This window comes from Rhinatrema bivittatum, chromosome 3 (assembly GCF_901001135.1).
Source record: "Rhinatrema bivittatum chromosome 3, aRhiBiv1.1, whole genome shotgun sequence".
NCBI classification, from domain to species: domain Eukaryota; kingdom Metazoa; phylum Chordata; class Amphibia; order Gymnophiona; family Rhinatrematidae; genus Rhinatrema; species Rhinatrema bivittatum.
Genome location: NC_042617.1, coordinates 235,521,682 through 235,541,149, shown reverse-complemented (window position 1 = coordinate 235,541,149; position 19,468 = coordinate 235,521,682). Strand labels below are relative to the sequence as shown.

Here is a 19,468-nt window from a genome sequence, read left to right as displayed (position 1 = left end):
TCACTAGATTTAGTATCATAAATCTTTATTTACAGCTAAGTCCTGGTTTTCAGCTGAGCTGGAAATGTAAAGATGAAAGAGAAACATGTATCTACATTAGGGATGTGAATCGTTTTTTGATGATTTAAAACAATCGTCAGATATATTTTAAATCGTTAAGAGTCACGATACAATAGAAATTCCCCCGATTTATCGTGAAAAATCGGGGGGGGGGGGGGGGGGAGGGCGGAGAAAACCGGCACACCAAAAAAAAAAAACCCCTAAACCCACCCCGACCCTATAAAATGAATCCCGTACCTGGTGGTCCAGTGGGGACCGATCTCCCGCTCTCGGTCCATCTGCACCATTTTGGCTGCCACTCAAAAATGGCACCGATGGCCCGATTTAAAAAAAACAAAAAAAAAACAAAAAAAAAAAAAAAACCCGACCCTTTAAAAACGACCCTTTAGCTTCCCCCCACCCTCCCGATCCCCCCAAAACATACCTGGTGGTCTAGTGGTGGTCCCGGGAGCGATCTCCCGTTCTCAGGCCGTCGGCTGCCACTCATAAAGATGGCGCCGATGGCCCTTTGCCCTTACCATATGACAGGGTATCCGTGCCATTGGCCGGCCCCTGTCACATGGTAGGAACACTGGCTGGCCGGCGCCATCTTTAAAGATGGCCGCCGCCATATTTAAAGATGGCTGCCGCCGTCGTAAAGATGGCGAACTTCTCAATTTTGTTGCTGTAGTATTCTTTTTTAACGGTCAATTAAATTTTTGTAAAAGGCAAGATGCAGTCAGCACAGTGCATCTGGGAGCCAACTACTTCTGACAGATGCATCTTCCACGATGCAAAGTTCCACCTTGTCATTACTGGATAGTTGATTTGGTTTCTGAAGAGGGTTCCTTAACCATTGGGAGCTCAGCTTTCAGAGCAAATAATTTCTTTACCTCCTTAAGCCCTGAAGACACTATCCTTTCCAGTTTATTTATAATATTTATATACCGATATTCTGACTACAATCATACTGGTTTACAATAAAACGTAAGCCAAAAAATAGATTTTTTTTTAAAAATAAGCGCGCGCAGCCATGTGAGTGTGCTATCCAGCGCATGCACATGGACACGCGATTTTATAACATGCGCCGGTGACTGGGAGGAAACTTTCCTACCCCTTCCCTAACCCCCCCCCTTTTTTTTTTTACCTTTTAATTGGCAAGTTATTTCAGGGAATGGCACTGTCCTGGCCCGTCCTGCTCTGCCTCCCGGCCTACCCCTTCACAGAAGTCTGGCTCTTGTGCGTGTAACAGGGGTCATGCACGCGGCTGGGCCTCTTCTAAAATGCGTGCAGCGTGCCCAAGGCCCGGCTATGCGCGAAACCCCCGTTTTTTACGCGCAGAGGGTTTTAAAATCCTGCCAAAAACTTACATTTAAAAGACAATATAATTATTCACATTCTTAAATCAATAAAAAGTACAAAAAAAACCCTAAAATATGCAAATAAGTCATTCATCACTTATTATAGATATATTTCCTCTCCAAACATCTGACTGAAAAGCCAAGTTTTAACTCCTTTTTAAAAGTTTGATAACTTGCCTGCAATCTGAGATCTATTGGAATCAAATTACATAATTTAGGTCCGGCTATCGATAAAGCTTTATCTCTAACTTTAGAAATGTGCTGATTTCACAGATGGTATGGACAAAAGACCTTTATTAGCCGAACTTAAATTTCGCTGAGGGGTATGAATACGTAAACCTGCATTTAGCCATTCACCTGATTGTAAAGTGATTTATGAATTATACAAAGAACCTTATCTATTCTAAATGTGATGGGTAACCCATATAAATCAATCAGTAATGGAGTGATGTGATCAAATTTAGTACTTCCATTAAGCACACGAGCTGCTGCATTTTGAAGATGCTGAAGGGGCCTCAGAGTGTTATTTGGAAGGCGTAGTAGAAGTTCGTTACAATAGTCTCTTTTAGCAAAGAGTAATGCCTGCAGAACTGTTCTAAAGTCTCCGTGAGTCAGGAGAGGTTTTAGTTTAAAAGATATGCGGCTTATAAAAGCCATCTTTAATAATTGTTAATGTTTTTCTTGAAATTTAATTCAGTATCAATGTAAATCCCAAGGTCTCAAGCAAAGTTAACGAGTAATATCCTATGATCCAAATCTATGTCAGACATATTTTTATCTAAATTATTGCAGAAGTTTGTTTGCTAATTGAGCTTTAATTTCATATGGGATAACAACTGTTGAATCTATTTGAATTATAAATGTCAAGTAGTTTCGATGTTTTATCAAGAGAATCATCAGTCGATATAAGTAGCTGTATATCATCTGCATAAAAATATTGTAGAATGCCTAAACCTGACAAATTTACATAATGGCAGCATATATGTTAAATGTTGCTGAAATGGAAGAACCCTGTAGGACACCAGAATTTATAATTGTTTGACATCACTTTACCAGTTCTAACTTTAAAGGAATGCTCATGCAGATAGGAAGTAAACCAATTTAATGTTTTACAGATCAGCCCTATTTCCTTAAGTCTACATAACAGTATATCATGGTTAACAGTATCAAATGCTGCAGAGATGTCCAACAGGACCAACAAATAAGTCTGACCAGAATCTAAACTTCTTAATACAGTATATCTGTTAAAAGAAATCAGTAAGATCTCAGTACTTAACAATTTTCTAAAACCATGCTGAGAAGGAAATAAAATATGGGTTTCAATATGGTCACTTAATTGCAATTGAATGACTTTCAAGTAATTTATTTATTATTATTTTTATATACCGACATTTGATCTTAATTGAGATATCACACCGGTTTTACATTCAGGTACTGTAGGTATTTCTCTATCCCCAGAGGGCTTACAATCTAAGTTTTGTATCTGAGGCAATGGAGGGTAAAGTGACTTGCCCAAGGTCACAAGGAGTGACAGCAGGACTTGAACCCTGGTCTCCTGGTACATAGTCCACTGCTCTAACCACTAGGCTATTCCTTGGACTATTTTTAAGATGTGAAAGTAAACTTTACCAAGCAATTTTCAGCATTGTTGATTTGGACATTGGTACAAAAACTTAGAGGTAGATCTTTAAAAAGTACACGCGCGCGTACTTTGTTCGTGCAACCGGCCGCGAACAAAAGTACGCCGGATTTTATAAGATATGTGCGTAGACACGCGTATTTTTATAAAATCCGGGGTCAGCGCGCACAAGGCTGCGCAAAATCCGAAATCGGGAGGGAAAGGAGGCAGGCTGCGCAGCTCGCGCAGGCTGCCGATTTTGCCGGACGTCCAAGGTCGTGGCGTCTGTTCATGGACCTTCCCGCCTGTATCCGGGCGTCCATGATCAGAGGCACCGCTGCCTTGAGCGCCCGGCCGGACATCCAAGGTCACGACTTGGACGTCCGGCCGGGGCGCTCAAGGCAGCGGGGTCGTAGAAAAGAACCATCCACTTACCTGGTGGAATGACATTTCAAAGGACAGGTACCAGCGCACCCTGGTACTGTATAGGCGCTGCATACTGCTCTAAACAGTAAAATGGATTGCGAGCGCCCTACCGCTTCATTGACGCGCTTTGGACGCCGCTTGGATTTGCGTCTAATTTGAATTCCTGAATCGAGCTGTATGTGAACCAAAATATGCGTGCGGCAAACGAGCGGGCACCCAGCACCACCGCACTGTTTCTTACGCGTCCTTACTGTATCGGCCCGAGTAGTGCAGCATGTGCTGTGTTCTGCACCTTAAAAACACAGGAGGTTCATGTAGCATGTGGAACTATTTTGCACTGCCACCACCATTCTCTGGCATCCAAAAGAGCCCTTCCTTGAAGGGTCAATATCTCAACCTGTATGGGAAACACTGCTGGCTGAAGCAGGATTGTAAAGAGAGGCACTGCCAGAAAATTTGGGTTGCAGCCTGGACTGCAGGTCAGAGGGACCTTATTGTTCTGGAAGGGGAAAAGTGATTTTTCAGCTTGGCAAAGATTGTGGGTGGTGGGAGACATTACCCTACCCTTATTTCCCTTGTGCCTCCCCCTCAGGAGAGAGAGAGGCAAAGCAGCAGAGGAAAAGAGGATGAGTGGGAGGCCAAGAGAGATGAAACAGAGGCCGGGATAGAGCAGAGGTAAGTGGAGATACTAGTATTGATCAGAGGGTGGGAAGACGGGGCAAAGTAGCATAAAGGGTGGGGTGGGCATATTGGGGCCCCTAAGCTCCTATCATTGTTTTTGTGGGAAGCGAGAGGAGTGGTAGCTGTTCTTGTTGGGTGAGGAGGGAGGAGGTATTATGTTGGGGCCACCCAGCCCATAGTGTTGCTTTTGTGGAGAGGAGGTGTTGTGTTGAGGCTACTGAGCCTTCATGATACTTTGCTTGGAGGGGTACGTTTGTTAGGAGTCCTTTTTTTTTTTTTACACTTTCAATATGCTTCATTTTCTATTCAAAATATTGCTTTAATATGGTTTATCGATATATAAATATTTTTGCAGAGGGTGCTGGATAGCCTAGAGCCAGGCCTAAGTCATGGTTATCTGCTGTTGATTTTGTTGGGGTAAGGTGTCATCCATCCCCTCCCCCCACACACACACACTTTTGCTATGACTCCTGCTCCCACTCAAAAACCACCAGCAGGGAAGAGCTTTTTTTTTTCTCTGCCACAGTATACTGGGACCCATTTCTCCCTTCCTTCAAATCTGATTCCCTGTATACTCTTCCCTTCCCCCTCCCCTCCTCGCACCACAGGCCTATGTGGTGGTACCACCTGGGAAGAGGCCTCAAATGTGACCCAGCTTTTTGCTCAGAATCATAGTTTGCAGTTTGTGGTGGGGATGGAGTTGGTACTATGATAAAACTGGGTCTCTGAATATAAGGCACTGTGGTACATTGCAGCTTTTTAAGCCTTCCCTGTTTCATTAGGTAAAAGAAAAAAATGTCATAGGGCTTAAATAGGGTAGTGCAAGATTTGTCTTAGATTTTTCAAATTATTTAATGACATTTTTAAATCACTTCCCTGATTAAAAATCACCCGAAGTGATGTACAATGCATAACACATTAAATACTTTTTACAATAATATCATCAAATAAAACAAAAACATCTTTACCCTGATCTGCTTCCCACTTAATAGCAAACCTTGGACCCCACATTTTTCTGCCTATTATATCAAATTACTAGCAAACTGGATCATAAACTGGTTTGAGTTTTCTTCTGATTTTTCAAGTGGAGTTCTTATAATTCTAGGAGGAGCTCATTCCACATAACTGAGATTCCTCACTCGAAGGACTTTTTCTGTAATCTGATTTGGTGATAGTTTTTTGCAGCAAAATGTTTCCCTTAGTATGATGCATCTAGGAATCTATGATCTATTTTAATATTTGTTTTCAATCTGAGATCCAATGCCTCTAAGAGCTGGGAAAGCTAAGAGTAAACTTTTAAGTTTACATCCTGACAGCATCGATAACGGTGAAGCTGCAATAATGGGCCTGCTGCTGATCTCCTAGGTCAGTACTATGCTAGTGCCCTTTTTTTTTTTTTTTTTAGTTTATCTGGTAGGTGGGAGAGCTTCTCAGATGAGGTTATTACCATGTTAGCAGTCACTAATCTAGATTACAGCTTGCAGCCAGTGAAACAGAACCAGTTCTGCATTTGTTCATGTGGCACTATCTGAGCAGAATAGATTGCAAGTTTCCATTCTGACTATGTAGATTAGTATGGGGAGCACAGGTCTGCCAAGTTGAGTCAAGCAAAAAGTGAATGTCTCAGCATGATAGTAATCTTTGCCTGTGACTACCCAGCTGCTCTCCCCCCCCCCCCCCCCCCCACCATGCAATAAATGTAGTGATAGCCTATTTCCTCCTGTCCAGGTCTGGAAGAAGGCGAGGGGGACATGCCCTCAGCCTGATCAAATTATGTAAAATAAGAACTTGAGAGCCAGTAGGACGTGCCTGAGAGAGAAATGCCAGGTGTGGAGGGTTTTTTGTTTGTCTCTAACCTTTTAAAATTATTCTGTTTGGGTCTGGAGCATTGACTCTCTGTGGATGACCCTAGTTAACCTGTTCTTGGCTGAGAGAGAATGGAAGCACTGATAGCATGACCATCAGCTGCAAGCCCATAGTAATGAGGTCCTTGACCTGGCTGATAGACAAGGAGAAGAGAGAGGTCAGGGGTCAGAGTGGGTGGGGGCATGCAGGGCAGACATGGAGAAGCAGAGCAGTTGTAACTCTGCTCATTTTGTAGTAGCTTATTCTTGGCTTCATTTATACATAACATTTTATTAAGGACGTGCACAGAGTGGAAGTTTAACTCTCCAATGAAGACAGTTTCCAATTTATTAGACTTTTTTTCATTTTTGTCTATCATTACTGGTTTGGAACAAGTGTTAGATACTTGCTGGCCTTGCAGAAGCATGGGGGAATTTTTTAAAAAGTGTATATATCTCATTGAGCCTATCTGTTCTAAGCTGTCTCTTAGTAATTGCTTTCACAAACAAAACATATACACTTGGTTTCTGTCAGGAGATGTATAGCTTGCACTCTTGCACCGGTGGCCAAGAGGACCATGCTCTGCAGTCCAACATGTGCATTCTGTGAAGAGTGCGAACTCACACCTGAATCTTTGTAGCTCTGAAAAGCACAGCCATGCAGTGCAACGGAGGCAGGGGTCTTGACAGGTTACAAGGACAGAGGTGATGGGGTTGAGCTGGGGAGTAATGCTGGGGCTAGGCAAGAGGGAGTTTGGGGATGGGGGGGATTAGGGGATAAGAATTTCACTAGAGGTCAACTACTGAATAAGGACCATATTCATCAGCATGGGGAGCGGGTGAGTTATCTGGCTAACGTTGCCCAGATAACTTTACTCATATTCAGCAAAATGCAGCCAGTTTGTTCTGCTGAATGTGCCTGGATAAAGTCCAGATTATCCAAATAACTTTAAGGCTTCTCTCGGGCATGACCAGACTTAGCTGGATAATGCTGAATATCAGCATTATCTTGGTAAGTTATCCCCACCTTAGGATATGCCCAAAATACTTATGATTTATCCAGGTAAGTTTGTTGTGCGTTTTTTTTTTTTTGTTTTGTTAATGCAGCCAAATACCAACAGATGTTTGCATAGCAGGAAATTTAAATCCTATGGTTTGACCAGCTATGTTTGAACTTAGCCAGACATAATTTTGCATATCAGACTTGCCATACTGGGTCAGACCAAAGGTCCATCAAGCCCAGTATCCTGTTTCCAACAGTGGCCAAGTACCTGGCAGGATCTCAAGGCTGCTTATCCCAAGAATAAGCAGTGGATTTCTGCAACTCCACCTTAATACTTTTTCCTCCAGGAACTTGTCCAAACCTTTTTTGAACGTAGTAATGTAAATGACTGCAGGCAAAAGACCAAAAAGGCTTTTATGTGCTGTTACCCAAAGTAGATCAAATTCCCACATGGCACACAACCCCCAATCCTGCTGTTCCCTTTAGGGTTGCAACTGCTGTTCCGTACAGGTTTCCCCCTGCTATCTGGGAATCACAATGCAGCTATATCACAGCTGCTTTGGGCTGCAATTGTCATTTAGTGAAAGTTGCCCCGGTGCTTCATTACTGTTCTCTTGCCACTAGGGATCCTCTGTTTATTCCCTACTTTTCTGAAGTCTGTCATCCATCTACCACCCCGTGGGAGGAAAAAACCTCCTGACATTGTTCCTGAATCTACCCCCTCAAAACTTCATATTATGACGTCTCGTTCTACATCTTTCTTTTCATGGGAAAAAGGTTGGGTTCCTGTGCATTAATACCTTTCAAGTATTTAAATGTCTGTATCCTATCTCCTTGGGAATAGTCATATTTTATTAAATGTTGCCCATGCCCTCCAGAGTTCAGGGTGGGGTACAAGGTTACATACATAAAATCAACACATTAATTGTCCACAAAATAAAACATAAAAATTCATAAACTGACAATAGTTGAGTCATAAATCAGCTATTGGTACTGCATTCAGTTTCATCAGCAGATAGTCAAGTAGGCTAGGCCTACTTGACTATCTGCTGGTTCAGATGCTTCCTTGACAAAGCAACTCTTAAGTGCTTTTTCAAAGGCCTTGGTGTCTTTCATATTGTGTATTGTTAAGGGCAAGGAGTTCCCTAATAAGGGGCCAGCTGTAAAGAAGGCCCTTTGTCGGTTCTTGGCCAGATGCACCACTCTGAGATGGAGTATCGTGGACGCTCTGATTAGATGACTGAAGGGTTCATGAAGGAGTATAAATTTTCAGTGTGGATGTGAACAATGGGGAAGTTACATTATTTAAGTTCAGTGTCCAGATGTTTTGGGTGGGTTTTTTTTTTTTTTTTTTTACAAACGCTCATTACAGTCTCAAGTCCTAGTTCTCCCCACAGAATCTTGTAACTGGGCCAATAGAGTATTCTGTTTAGAAAGCGACTTTTCCAACCCAGCAGTGGCTTCCCAAAAGCCTCATAACATCCCTTACTTACGTATCCTCATTTTTAAATCTTCTAGTTATAAATAAGTACAGACAATATTCAAGCTATTTTATAGAGTGATTTGGAGTTAGTTTATATCAAGCTTCACAGAAGGGTTTGGTGGAGTTGCTTGAGAGCAGTTTTGAAGTTCACTAGTTCATTAGTCCTTTCACTGACTCTTAGATTATTGGCTTTCTTTGCACAAATTGCTACAAAATCACTGGTTTCTTAAAGTACAGTTACCAAATGTCACCCTCAGATTCAGGAGGTGTAATGTATGTTTTTCATCCCTGCTGAAAGAGTCAGCAGTTTGACACTGATGCAATTATACTTAAAGTAAATCTTGTTGGAGAGTTTTTTTCCCTTGTTTTATTTTTATCCTTCTATATATGTACTTGCAAATTATAGGCTGTTTTTGCTGAGAGGAAAGCAGCTTTTCCCTGCTGCATTATAATTCACAGCATTCTAGGCTAGCAGCAGTGTACTGGCTTTTATTTTCTTTTTATCTAAATTTTCATTTCACTGGGGAGATTACTATAAACCAGGATTGTGCAATCTTTTAAAGTGAGGGGCCATACTGCAGGTTTTCCTTACTCAGGGAGAAGGCGAGCCGGGCCAGCAAACAATTTTTCCAAAGACACTTGATATCACCAAAAATGTGCATTTTTATGAACCAGGATCAAACAAAACTATGAGCTTGCTTTTCATTACTGTACTAAACTGTTTCAGTGAGATCTAACATGGGTGAACAAACTCTTCCAACCATGGACCCCCTTCAAGCCATACAGTTGGAAGGGGGTCCTCCAAATTCAATTCCATCTCATATATCTATATACATAAGAAAGGTATCCTGGATTCCTAAGTCTGGGATCTTTCACCAGTCAATCAGCCCTTGAACCAGTTGCCAAGCACCAGCCAGCAGCTCAAAAGTCCAGTTTTGGTTAAGCTGCTGAAAGGAGAAACCACTCCCAGACTCATGACACATCCACCCTAACACAAATACTCCACACCCACACGCTGGCAGACCACACCCTGAGAGACCCAGAGACACTACAACAGACAGAGCAGGGCCAGCGGAAGCATAGTCTAGCTAGGCCTGGGCCTAGGGCACCCGACTATTAGGGGACACTGCTGCTCATGAACCAGTGAGGCGGCAAGGTAAGGCAGCCACTTCAGGTGGCAGAATTTTGAAGTGACAAAAAGTGCCCCTTCAAAATTCTGCCTATCCACTGCTTCACCCTGCCCTTCCCTCCATCATGCCACCCCCCCCCCCCCCCCCAAGACTCATGAAAACCTCTGGTGGTCCTGCGGGGGCCCAGGAGCGATCTGCTGCTCCTGGGCCATTACCTACCATTTAATAAAATGGTACGGGCCGTCCATTGCCCCTACCATATGACAGGGGCCGGCCAATGGCACTGGTAGTCCCTGTCTCATGGTAGCTCTAAAGGCCATCTGTGCCATTTTGGTTAGTGGTAGCAAACGGCCTGGGAGCGGCAGACTGCTCCCTGGACCACCAGGGTTTTTTGTGAGTTTTGGGGGAGGGAGGGGTTGGGAGGGTGAAGGGGTTATTTTTAAATTGAGGCAGCAGCACAGGGGATGAGGGAGTGGCGGCATGTGGTTCCCTCCCCTGGAGGTAGGAGTCAGGGCTGCGATTGGGGGGGGGGGGGTGTACAAGGCAGAAGGTGCCTAGGGCGCCTAATCCCCTTGCACCAGCCCTGAGACAAAGACCAAACCACACACACACACCTGTGTCTAGAACGGTAGAACGGGTACCTCTGCTAGTTGACACATTAAAAACTAAACTTTAGTTCAACTTTACCCCTTTATTAAATCACCAGGGTTTCAGTATGCCTGCTGTTTACACACAGGTTTTGGATTCTTTTTTCACATTTTATGGAATTAAATCTTACAACTAAAGATGAGAGAGCAATTAGCACCAATATTCATAGTTATGAAGTCCACCGTTAATAGAGAGTAACCTAGAATCCAAAAATAACAGGGGAAATAGATCTATTATAGTTGAAAAAAACAAACAATTAAAAAAAAAAATCTGACTGTCTTCCAGTAAGGCACTCACCAAGCCAGTGAGCCCTTTAACTCCAGCTGCTCCAGCTAAAAAATAAATAAACAAATAAAAGCAAGCACCAAGGGAATGACAAACTCCTTCCAGTACCAGGCACTCTGGAAATCCCTGCAAAAAAGACAGTACATGTGTAGCAAACCAGCCATACCAAAACTAAATAAATACCCAGGACTCAAACAGCAATAATCCTTTTGAGGGAAAAAGCAACATTGCAAATATTGTAACATGCCTTAGAACACCAATACACCTTTTATTGAGAGAAACAAAAAACATGATAGGTTGGGCTGCGTAGCTGTTCTTCAGAGCCACAAAGATTCATGTGCAAGTATGGGAAAACAGATGGTTACAGAACCCTAACAGAACATATACGTAGACTCCTTCACTTGGTCATACAGATCCTCATGAAATATGGAATGTAACCACAAATCACAAAAAATAGAAATATGTATAAGAAACCTGAATCTGCATACAAATGCAACATCAGAGAAATAGAAAACAGAAATGCATTTCCTCCTGTACTGTACAAAATACAAAGAGAAAATGCACATTTCTCAAGACTGAGGGGAGAAAATTATTCTGCCACAAAAGAATGAGAAGAAAAATTCTGTACATTTGTGGAGGAGAGAAGAGAAATAACAAATTGTTGTGTCCTGCCACAAGGCCAGAAACATAACCTGACTAAGGATAATACAGACAGGCACCTGTATTTGGGAGATGTCCTTTTTGTACCCTGTCAGTTTAATTACTGAGATTAGCACTATTACAATCTTTTTTTTTTTTTTTTTTTTTTTCTCATTTTTAATTTTAACAATTTTTTGTGTGGATGAGAGGAGGGGGGCTATTTGGAAATATATTTCAAAAATTCAGGCACCACTTTTCACTCTTGCTGTGTGTTTGTTTTATTGGGCTGCTTTCTTTTTATTAAGTTTCCTTTTTTAAAATTCATTTTATTTTTTGCTTTCTGAATTTTAAGTGCCAGGTGACCTGGTTTTTAGGATTTTTCTAGCCCTGGAGGGGTTAGGGAGGAAAGGGGGGGGGAGGGGAAAGGAAGAGGGTGAGGGGTTGGAAGTACTGGAGGAAGAGTATGGTCCTTGAGCCCCAGTTATAATTCCCCAAATGGCAAGTGATCACCAATATGCCCCACTGTCCCTATCAGCTTTCTCAGGCAACTGCCCTGAAAACCCCTCCTAGGTAGGTCAAAATACTGCCTCCACAGAGCTGCAATGCTCTGTTCTGCTTCCCTGGCTTGGAACCAGAGGTCTTCAGAATCACAGTCCTTGTGCCTCATGGGGGCAAGGGACTTTGTATGATTTGTATGATAGGTGGTTTTTTAGACAAGCCTTTCCTGATCACAACTGACTCTCCTAACTTTCTCACCAGAAAGACTACAACCACCTGTAAGATTCCTGTCAACACTATGTAAATAATTTATTCCTCTCATTGTTACTGCTTAAATTATTCCTTCTACTCTTCTTCTCCTGGTTCCAACTTCCCCTGTTTTATTGTAACTTACTTCTTTGCCTCTCAACACCTGTTTATTGTTCAAAGTTATCACTCCCCCTGTTTCCTGTAAACCAGCATGATGTGATTGTATCATGAATGTCTGGATAAAAAAAGCTCTAAATAAATAATAAAAATTGGCCCACTCTTCCTCCTGTTTTGGGGGGGAGAGTTGGGCCCTTGCCATGATTGAACATTTTCTCCTGCCTTGGAGGGAGAGGAGAGTCCTTGCCACTATTGGACCGCTCTTCCTCCTCCAGCAGGTAGGTGGGAGTAGGTAGTGTCTTTGTTGCAATTGGCTTGCTCTTCTGCCTGTATCAAGGAGAAGGAGGTGCTTGCCTCGAACAGCCAGCTCTTCCTCCTGCCTGGTGGAAGGGAAGGGGCGTGTTCTTGCTGTGATTGCCTGTTCCTAGAAACTTCTCATTTTCATGGACACGCACGGTTGGCTCTGCTAATCTCTTTTATTGTGAGATGAGCATAGCCAACCCACCCACTTTAGCAGTGTTTGTGCATGCTGACAGCTGGTTGTTCTCATCAGTGGCTTAGCAGGCCACAGATTGGAGAAGTTGCCTGTAAACCAGGGGAAAGGAGGAGGGGAGAGAAACCATTTAAATACTAACAGCTTTCACTAAAGTGAGCTGGATTGAAATGAGATTCAATAGAGGGAGAAAACCTTGGAGTCTCTACTAATAAAGGCTTATGGTACCATACCATAGCCCCAGTTCAGGATAGTTCCAAAAGGTAGCATGGGATCTTCTTGGTGTTTGGGTAATTGCCAGGTTCTTGTGGCCTGGTTTGGCCTCTATTGAAAACAGGATGCTGGGCTTGATGGACCCTTGGTCTGACCCAGCATGGCAATTTCTTATGTTATGTGGTAATGGCGCAGGGAGAAAGCAAGCAAGAAAACCTTGAAATACTTAGGATGTCATACTCTGCTGCAGCTTCAAGGCATTTTAGCCTGTTAATAGCTGCTATGCCTCAAATAAGGATAACCGCATTCTTACTGTATCTCTGATGTTCAGTCAGTTTTTCCATGGGTTACTGTCTCCAGAAGGGTTTGTTTTTGAGTATGATGTATCAAGTGCTGTATCTTTGCTTAGATGAATAACCTAGAGAGAGAGAGAATGAGAATGGAATGATTGTGTTAGATAGGAAACCTGTTTTTGCAATTTATTTGTAACTTATATTGTGCTTTTCAAAACTAGCAATCAACAGTAATACGATGTTTGAGTACAATTTTTTTTGTGTATTACTGTTGCTCGACTGGAAAAGTGGAAACTATGAAACACATTTGTAACCTCGTCTGTTATTGCTCCACATGCATATGAGATGACTCTGTTATTGCCCTAAATATTTCCAAGAACTTGTTGGAAATCTTTTATGACATTATCAAATTGATTGTGTCGGGGGGGGGGGGGGGGGTGTGCACTATATCTTGACAATCAGTTTCTGGTCTGAGACCCTCCCTTCATGTTGCTTGGAACTCTGAATATCCAGGAATAGTTTAAAGGACAATGATGGCATTAGCTAAGAGGAAGAAGAAAGTTGAGCTCAAACTAATACTTAGGATGGGGGACACTTGTATTCTTATTTGCTATAGAGATTGGGAGTCAGTGGTATAAAACTAAGTACTGTGAAACTTCTTTAAAAGCCATTGGTAATTCCCCTTCCTACTGCCAGAGATTAAGCATTAATGGTTTAGATCATGAATGACCCATGCCGTTCTGGGCTAGCCCTTCTGCCCATGCAAGTTCTTGGTATCTCCCGACAGTGCCTGTGTGTGGGCATCAACCAATCTGAGGCTGACTTTTTTTTGTATCTTTTTCTCTAAGGAACTTGCATAAAATAACTTGATGAGAGATTCCTTTTTAAATTACATATTTCAACAATTTTCTCTTTTTTTTGCAGGGTTTCTTGGATAACGATAATCGAGCAGCGAACAATCATCCTATAGTGATTCTGCACCTGTTGCGCTACATCATTCGCCTTATTTGGAGGATGCATTGACTAAGTGCTCCTAAGAGAGGGGAAGAGAAGTTTACTTGGTGTTAGAAACCCAGCAGAGACCAGTAGTAGCAGCCTATCCTTCTGGACATAGGCGGGTGGCAGGTTTTTTTTTTCTTTCTTTCTTTTTCCCTTCCAGCATATTGAAATGTATTTGAAAACCGGAGAGGAAATCCTTTTGACACATTCAGCAGAACGGACTTGTGAGTTTGGAGGGAATCTTCTGTGATATGAAAAGATGGCAAGAGTTTGTCAGGTTGCAATGGAGTTGGGGAAACTCGCAGCATAAGGGAAGAGGTGTTTCACAGAGATCAGCATAAGAGTAGGCATTGGTTTGTTTGGTTTTTGTCTTGTATTTTTTCCCTCTTCCACATTTTTAAAGACAAATTTTTAACAAAACAAAAAGCTTTTCCTAAAATATGTTGGGTGTATTTATTTTTATTAGGATTTCCAGTTCATTTTCAAAATACTATATAATATTTCCAGAATGTTTGTTCTGTGGGGCAACTAAGTCATCTACTGTGCAAGACAAACATCAAATAAGCAGAGCCAGAGTGCCTGCCACCCACCTACTCCCCACACACACTTTTTTCCCCCTCTCCCACTGGTCTTGGTAGTCCTTATCAGAGGATGTATTCTCGAAATGTGGCTGGTTAGGGGAGGGATAAACAGCAGATCTCAGCCCTTTGCTGGATGCTCAGTAAGTAGTCTTCCTTGTTCTGGAATACCTTTTTATCACTGGCACATGACTGAGATTGAAATTGGCCCATAGAAATTGAGATGTTCAGTGTGGGTCACTTTGTATGTAAAATGTAGACCCAAGTCTGTATAGATTATACATATCTATGTAAATCTATAAATACCTAACTTTGTCTTCCTTCTGTTGAAATGAGGAAGTTAGCATCTTGTGCAGGATGGTGTGGGAAGTGTGACCTTTTCCTCCTCTGACATTATACAAGTTTACATACTGGATTGTTTGAAAAAAGAAATAATTCCACCCCCTCTCACTAATTTGAGCATTAGATCAGTAGTTTCCAAACTGGAGGTCCTGGAAGATTTGGAGCTTGGGTCTGGAAATGGAGCTGAAGCCCCATAGTGGAAATAGGATGGGAACTCTCAACCAGAAAATTGCAGAGCAAAAATAGAACAGTTAGCAGTTTGTAAAATATTTTAAATTTATAGCACCAGATTTGTGGCAACTACCATATTTTGATTTGATTCTGAAACCTCTTCTGGTGGGTTCTTTTCAGCTGTCCAGAATGGAAAGGTTAACAAATGTGGCTAACTCACCAATGACTAGTTAACAAAGCAGTGATTGAAATTGACAGTGGTTTGCTTTCTCCTGCTCACTAACCATTCAGTTGTCAGTGTTTGCATCACTCCCGCTCTGTGAATGGCAGTCTCTTTGAGCATTTGCATTGGTTAGTCCTGATATTTTCATGAACAAAATCGCAAGACATCCCAGTAAACTTATAGATGGGAGACCTGGTTTAAAATTGGCAGGGCTGGTTTGAGCTGCCCAACACAGGAAGCTCTAGTTTCAGTCACCTTCAAGTCTGGTTTCAGCAATTCCTACAGGAAAACATAACAGGATACTTTGATTTGAAAATCTGATTGTATGCCATCATTCTCAAGAGTGCCATTGAGTTAAGGATGAATTTTGCCATTCTAACCTCTCTAAACTAATCAGTGTAGGATTTCTTGTGTACAATATTGTCCTCTGCCCACCCTATGCATAGTACTGCATTACCCCTGCGGGCACTCAGGTGCATCTGCTGTAGATGAACAGTGGTGGCTTAATGCCACATTTGTGGGGCCCATGACCCACCACACAGTGGATTCATTTACTATAAATTTGAATTTCTGCATAGCAGCCTGAAGTCATTTGTGTCTAGTGGATGAAAAATAAATGTGAGGAGCTGTAAAAATCCATCCTCCTTCCCCTAACACTAATTGTTTGTTCTTTTGTTGTGTTTATACTTGTTATCAAACTTAATTGCTTATTGCAGATATGATTTGACAGTTAATTTCCACAGCACATAGACAATACCATTTGGCTGTCTTTTCCCTGATTACATTTTGATGAGAAAAGATAATGGGTTAATTCCAGATTTATTCCTATGAGACATCTGACACAAGTTCATGGCCTATATTAGATTGCTTTTTCTCATCACCCTTTGTGGAAAGCTTGTTTGCACCCCTGTTACACACATGCCTCTGCTGGTCCAGGGCCTGGACACTAATGTAGAGTTAAATATTTGCCTCTGGAACAGTTGAAGCAAGATGCTGTCTTATGCCTTCTGGCTGACACCAGGTGCCCTATATCAGCAGTAGACAGTTGCCATTTCTGGAGCTATTTCTCTCCAGAACCTCTAAGCCATGTAATGACATTCAAGGCCCATATGCCACGTAGATGAAGTATGCAAGTATGTTTTTTGATGGAAGTAAAGGTTAATACACACCCCTTCCCCCAAAATATATAAAATGGACTAAATTAATACAGGGTGGCCCATGGAAAAGTAGCCTGCCTCCAATAACTGGTATTTCTTAAACCAGCTTTAAGGAGCCAATGCTCTCTTCCTCATGTCAGAATTAGATTATTAGCTCCCAAACTAGTCAAGAAATGTATTAAGTTAATCCATTAAAAAGGTATCTTCTTATTTTGTTTTTCTTAGCCTTTAGCTACATTCAAGTGGATGAACGTAGCAGCCACAATGTTTTATCTGAGTGTGTTTTGACAAAAGGAGTTCAGAAACTTAGCTGAGAGCTGTGTCCTATTTTGATTTAAAAATATCACTGAGCATAGATCATCGGTAATTGTAGGGAGGGGATTACTTGATTCTAGTCTATTATGTATAAGGGGGTTGTAGCTAGTGGATTTATATGCCTCTTTATCTCTGGGGTGTCTGCCTATCCGTGGATTTGTTTCTTAGGGGATGTAGCTCACACTGAGTGTTCTTGTGGCACTAAATATCTGTGTGTGAAAGATTTTCCAGTATGTAGCTCTTCTGTTATTTCCAGATCTCATGGGCATGGGTTAAAGGCACTTTAACAGTTATTGCAAAGTTTAGGTTGTATCCTTTCTAGAGATGAGGCAGCATCCATCACAAGGCCCTGACTTGCTCTTTGATGCCACCCACTGTAAAACCTAAGCTTTTATGCAGTTTGCACAATAACCAAGTATGGGAAGAACAGAAAAACTGGCAATATAAGCACAACAGCACAAAAGTTACAGCAATTAATCATTAGATTGTCACATTTAAGGCTATCTGTACCAAGTGTTTTTCTCATAAACATAAAAAGAGAAAAACCCTTTGGCATATATGGCCATTAGTGAGAGAGAGAAAAATCCCATGATTTACATAACCTGTAACAAATTGTCACTATTTTGATATGGCAGCTAACCTTCCTGTCATATCTTTTTCCCCCCAACAACGGATAGGTTAATCTACTTTTTAAAAAATTATTGAACAAGCCGCCAGTCCTAACCTGCTCCTCCTACTCAGATATGCTCCCAGTGCAAGCCCACTTACTGTGGACCTGGGTATCTTGATGAGATTTCTACCTCCTTTGGCTGTGGTTTGAGATGCAGGAACAGTTAGTCAACCTTCACTGGTATAAAGGAATCCAAATGGTATTACTTGGTGGGTAGTGCCCTAACATGTGGAAGTGGTGCAGTGTTGAATACAGCAATGCTACTGCCACCAGAACTGAAAACTGGCAATCTTGTGTTTCTCTAGTTGAGCAACATGAATAGAAAATCTCACACTGACAGCCTACCTTAATGCCAAGCTTGTGCCTTGACCTCTATGTCCCATATTGTATTTCTATAGCTCCATGGCATTCAATGATACTGAATAAACAAAGCAACGCAAACATTCCCCCTCCCCCTGAACATTTTTTTTTTCAAAATATTTTGCGGTTGACTAGATAAGTAATTTTTTATTCTCATGTAAGCCCAAATGCTTAAAACCTTTTAAAAAGCCAAATGAAGATTTTTCTTGGGTTTGGAGAAACCAGATACGGATTCCTTTCCACAAAACAGAAAACTAAGCGTCTCCTTAGTTCATCTGAGGCTTATGTTTTCATGTATTGTAAATATTTTATTTATTAGAGTAGGACATCATCTTGTTCTTATAAACTGAGCCAAATGTCTTTGTGCAATGTACACAGTTTGATCCTTTTCTTTTCTCACTGTATTATGTAAGATGTTTGTACAGTGTATAAATAAAATACTGTTTTTCTAAACTTTTTAAAAATAAAGGCTGTAAATACTGTAGATTCTTTAATTTTCTGTAATTAATGTTCTGTTTCATAATGCTATATCTTGTAGAAATGTATATTTATTTTCTGCTTATTTAATTTCTTGTTCTTGTAAATAAAAAAAGGGCTTTTTTGGTATACATTACTGGTATTACATGGAATTAGTGATTAATCAGTTTATCTAATACCGTCAGTACAGTGGTATGGTTCTTTTGCCACTCTTAATTTTCTGTAATATTTTGGCCAGTTTTTCTTCCAATACCAACTGGGCACAGGAAGGCAATGATAGGCGAGATGGGTGACAACTGTGCAATAGGTTTTAGCACAACAAGACCATGGTCAGTTTTGACACTAGTCCAAGGGTAAAGTTTGAGTCTGTAGTGATGAAAATGTAGCCTGCTTATGCCACCTGATCTTTTTTTCCTAGTTTGCTTCTATCCTCCAATTCTTGTTCAAAAACTAAGTGGGGGGAAAATTACTGCAAGTGCCTTATGTATGCTGCATTGGACCACTGCAACCTTTTTTCAGTATTTTTTCTTTATTAAAAATATTAACCCAAATTTTAAAAAGTAGTTTGAATTGGAATATAATATGGGGAGTGACAGACCAGGGTAAGTTTTTTTTTTCTTTAAAATCCTGCAGTTTGTTATGAAGTCATATGTTAAGGTTTCATTGCGTATAACCTTAAAACAAAATGGTCTAAATGTCTCATTGTTTTGAAACTAGATAGGAGCAGCTAAAGCAAACTTGGCCTATTAAAGTGTTAAAAAAAAAAAAAAAAAAGTACTTTTAATACCCTATTAAGACACTATTAAAAAAAACAGACTTCTGTAGTCATAGGCAGTGAATGGGGGTAGCCACCAGGGCCATGGCCCAGCCAGCTATTTACCCCACACATCAGGAATTGGGAGCTTGGAGAGTGGGGTGGAGGGTTGTTGGTTCCTCTCTCCAACCCCCGCCCCATCAAAAAAAAAATGGTATTCTGCCCCTCTGTGTACACCTGCTTGCACCTCTCTGATGTCTGTATAACAAAGCCATTTGCCCAGAAAACGCTTAGATCAGTGGTGAGTTTAATTCTAGTAAATTCTCTAAACCATTATGAAGAGTCCCCAGAAAGCAAATTAGTTGTATGTGCAAATATGAATTGGAGACTGAGTTAAAAAGC

At 41.3% G+C, this 19,468-nt stretch overlaps 1 protein-coding gene across 8 annotated transcripts in view; it reads left to right on the top strand.

The window, feature by feature from the left end:
* The window catches only part of BCL2L11 (BCL2 like 11), a 166,078-nt gene extending 146,932 nt beyond the window's left edge, over positions 1-19,146 (top strand). For all 8 annotated transcript variants that reach the window (XR_003855494.1, XM_029594317.1, XM_029594316.1 and 5 more), the window contains one exon: positions 13,945-19,146. Coding sequence is in view for 7 of the 8 variants with exons in the window: in XM_029594317.1 (XP_029450177.1) it covers positions 13,945-14,043 (99 nt within the window). In the remaining variant the exon portion in view is untranslated. The remainder of the gene's footprint in view (positions 1-13,944) is intronic.
* The last annotated feature ends 322 nt before the right edge of the window (positions 19,147-19,468 follow it).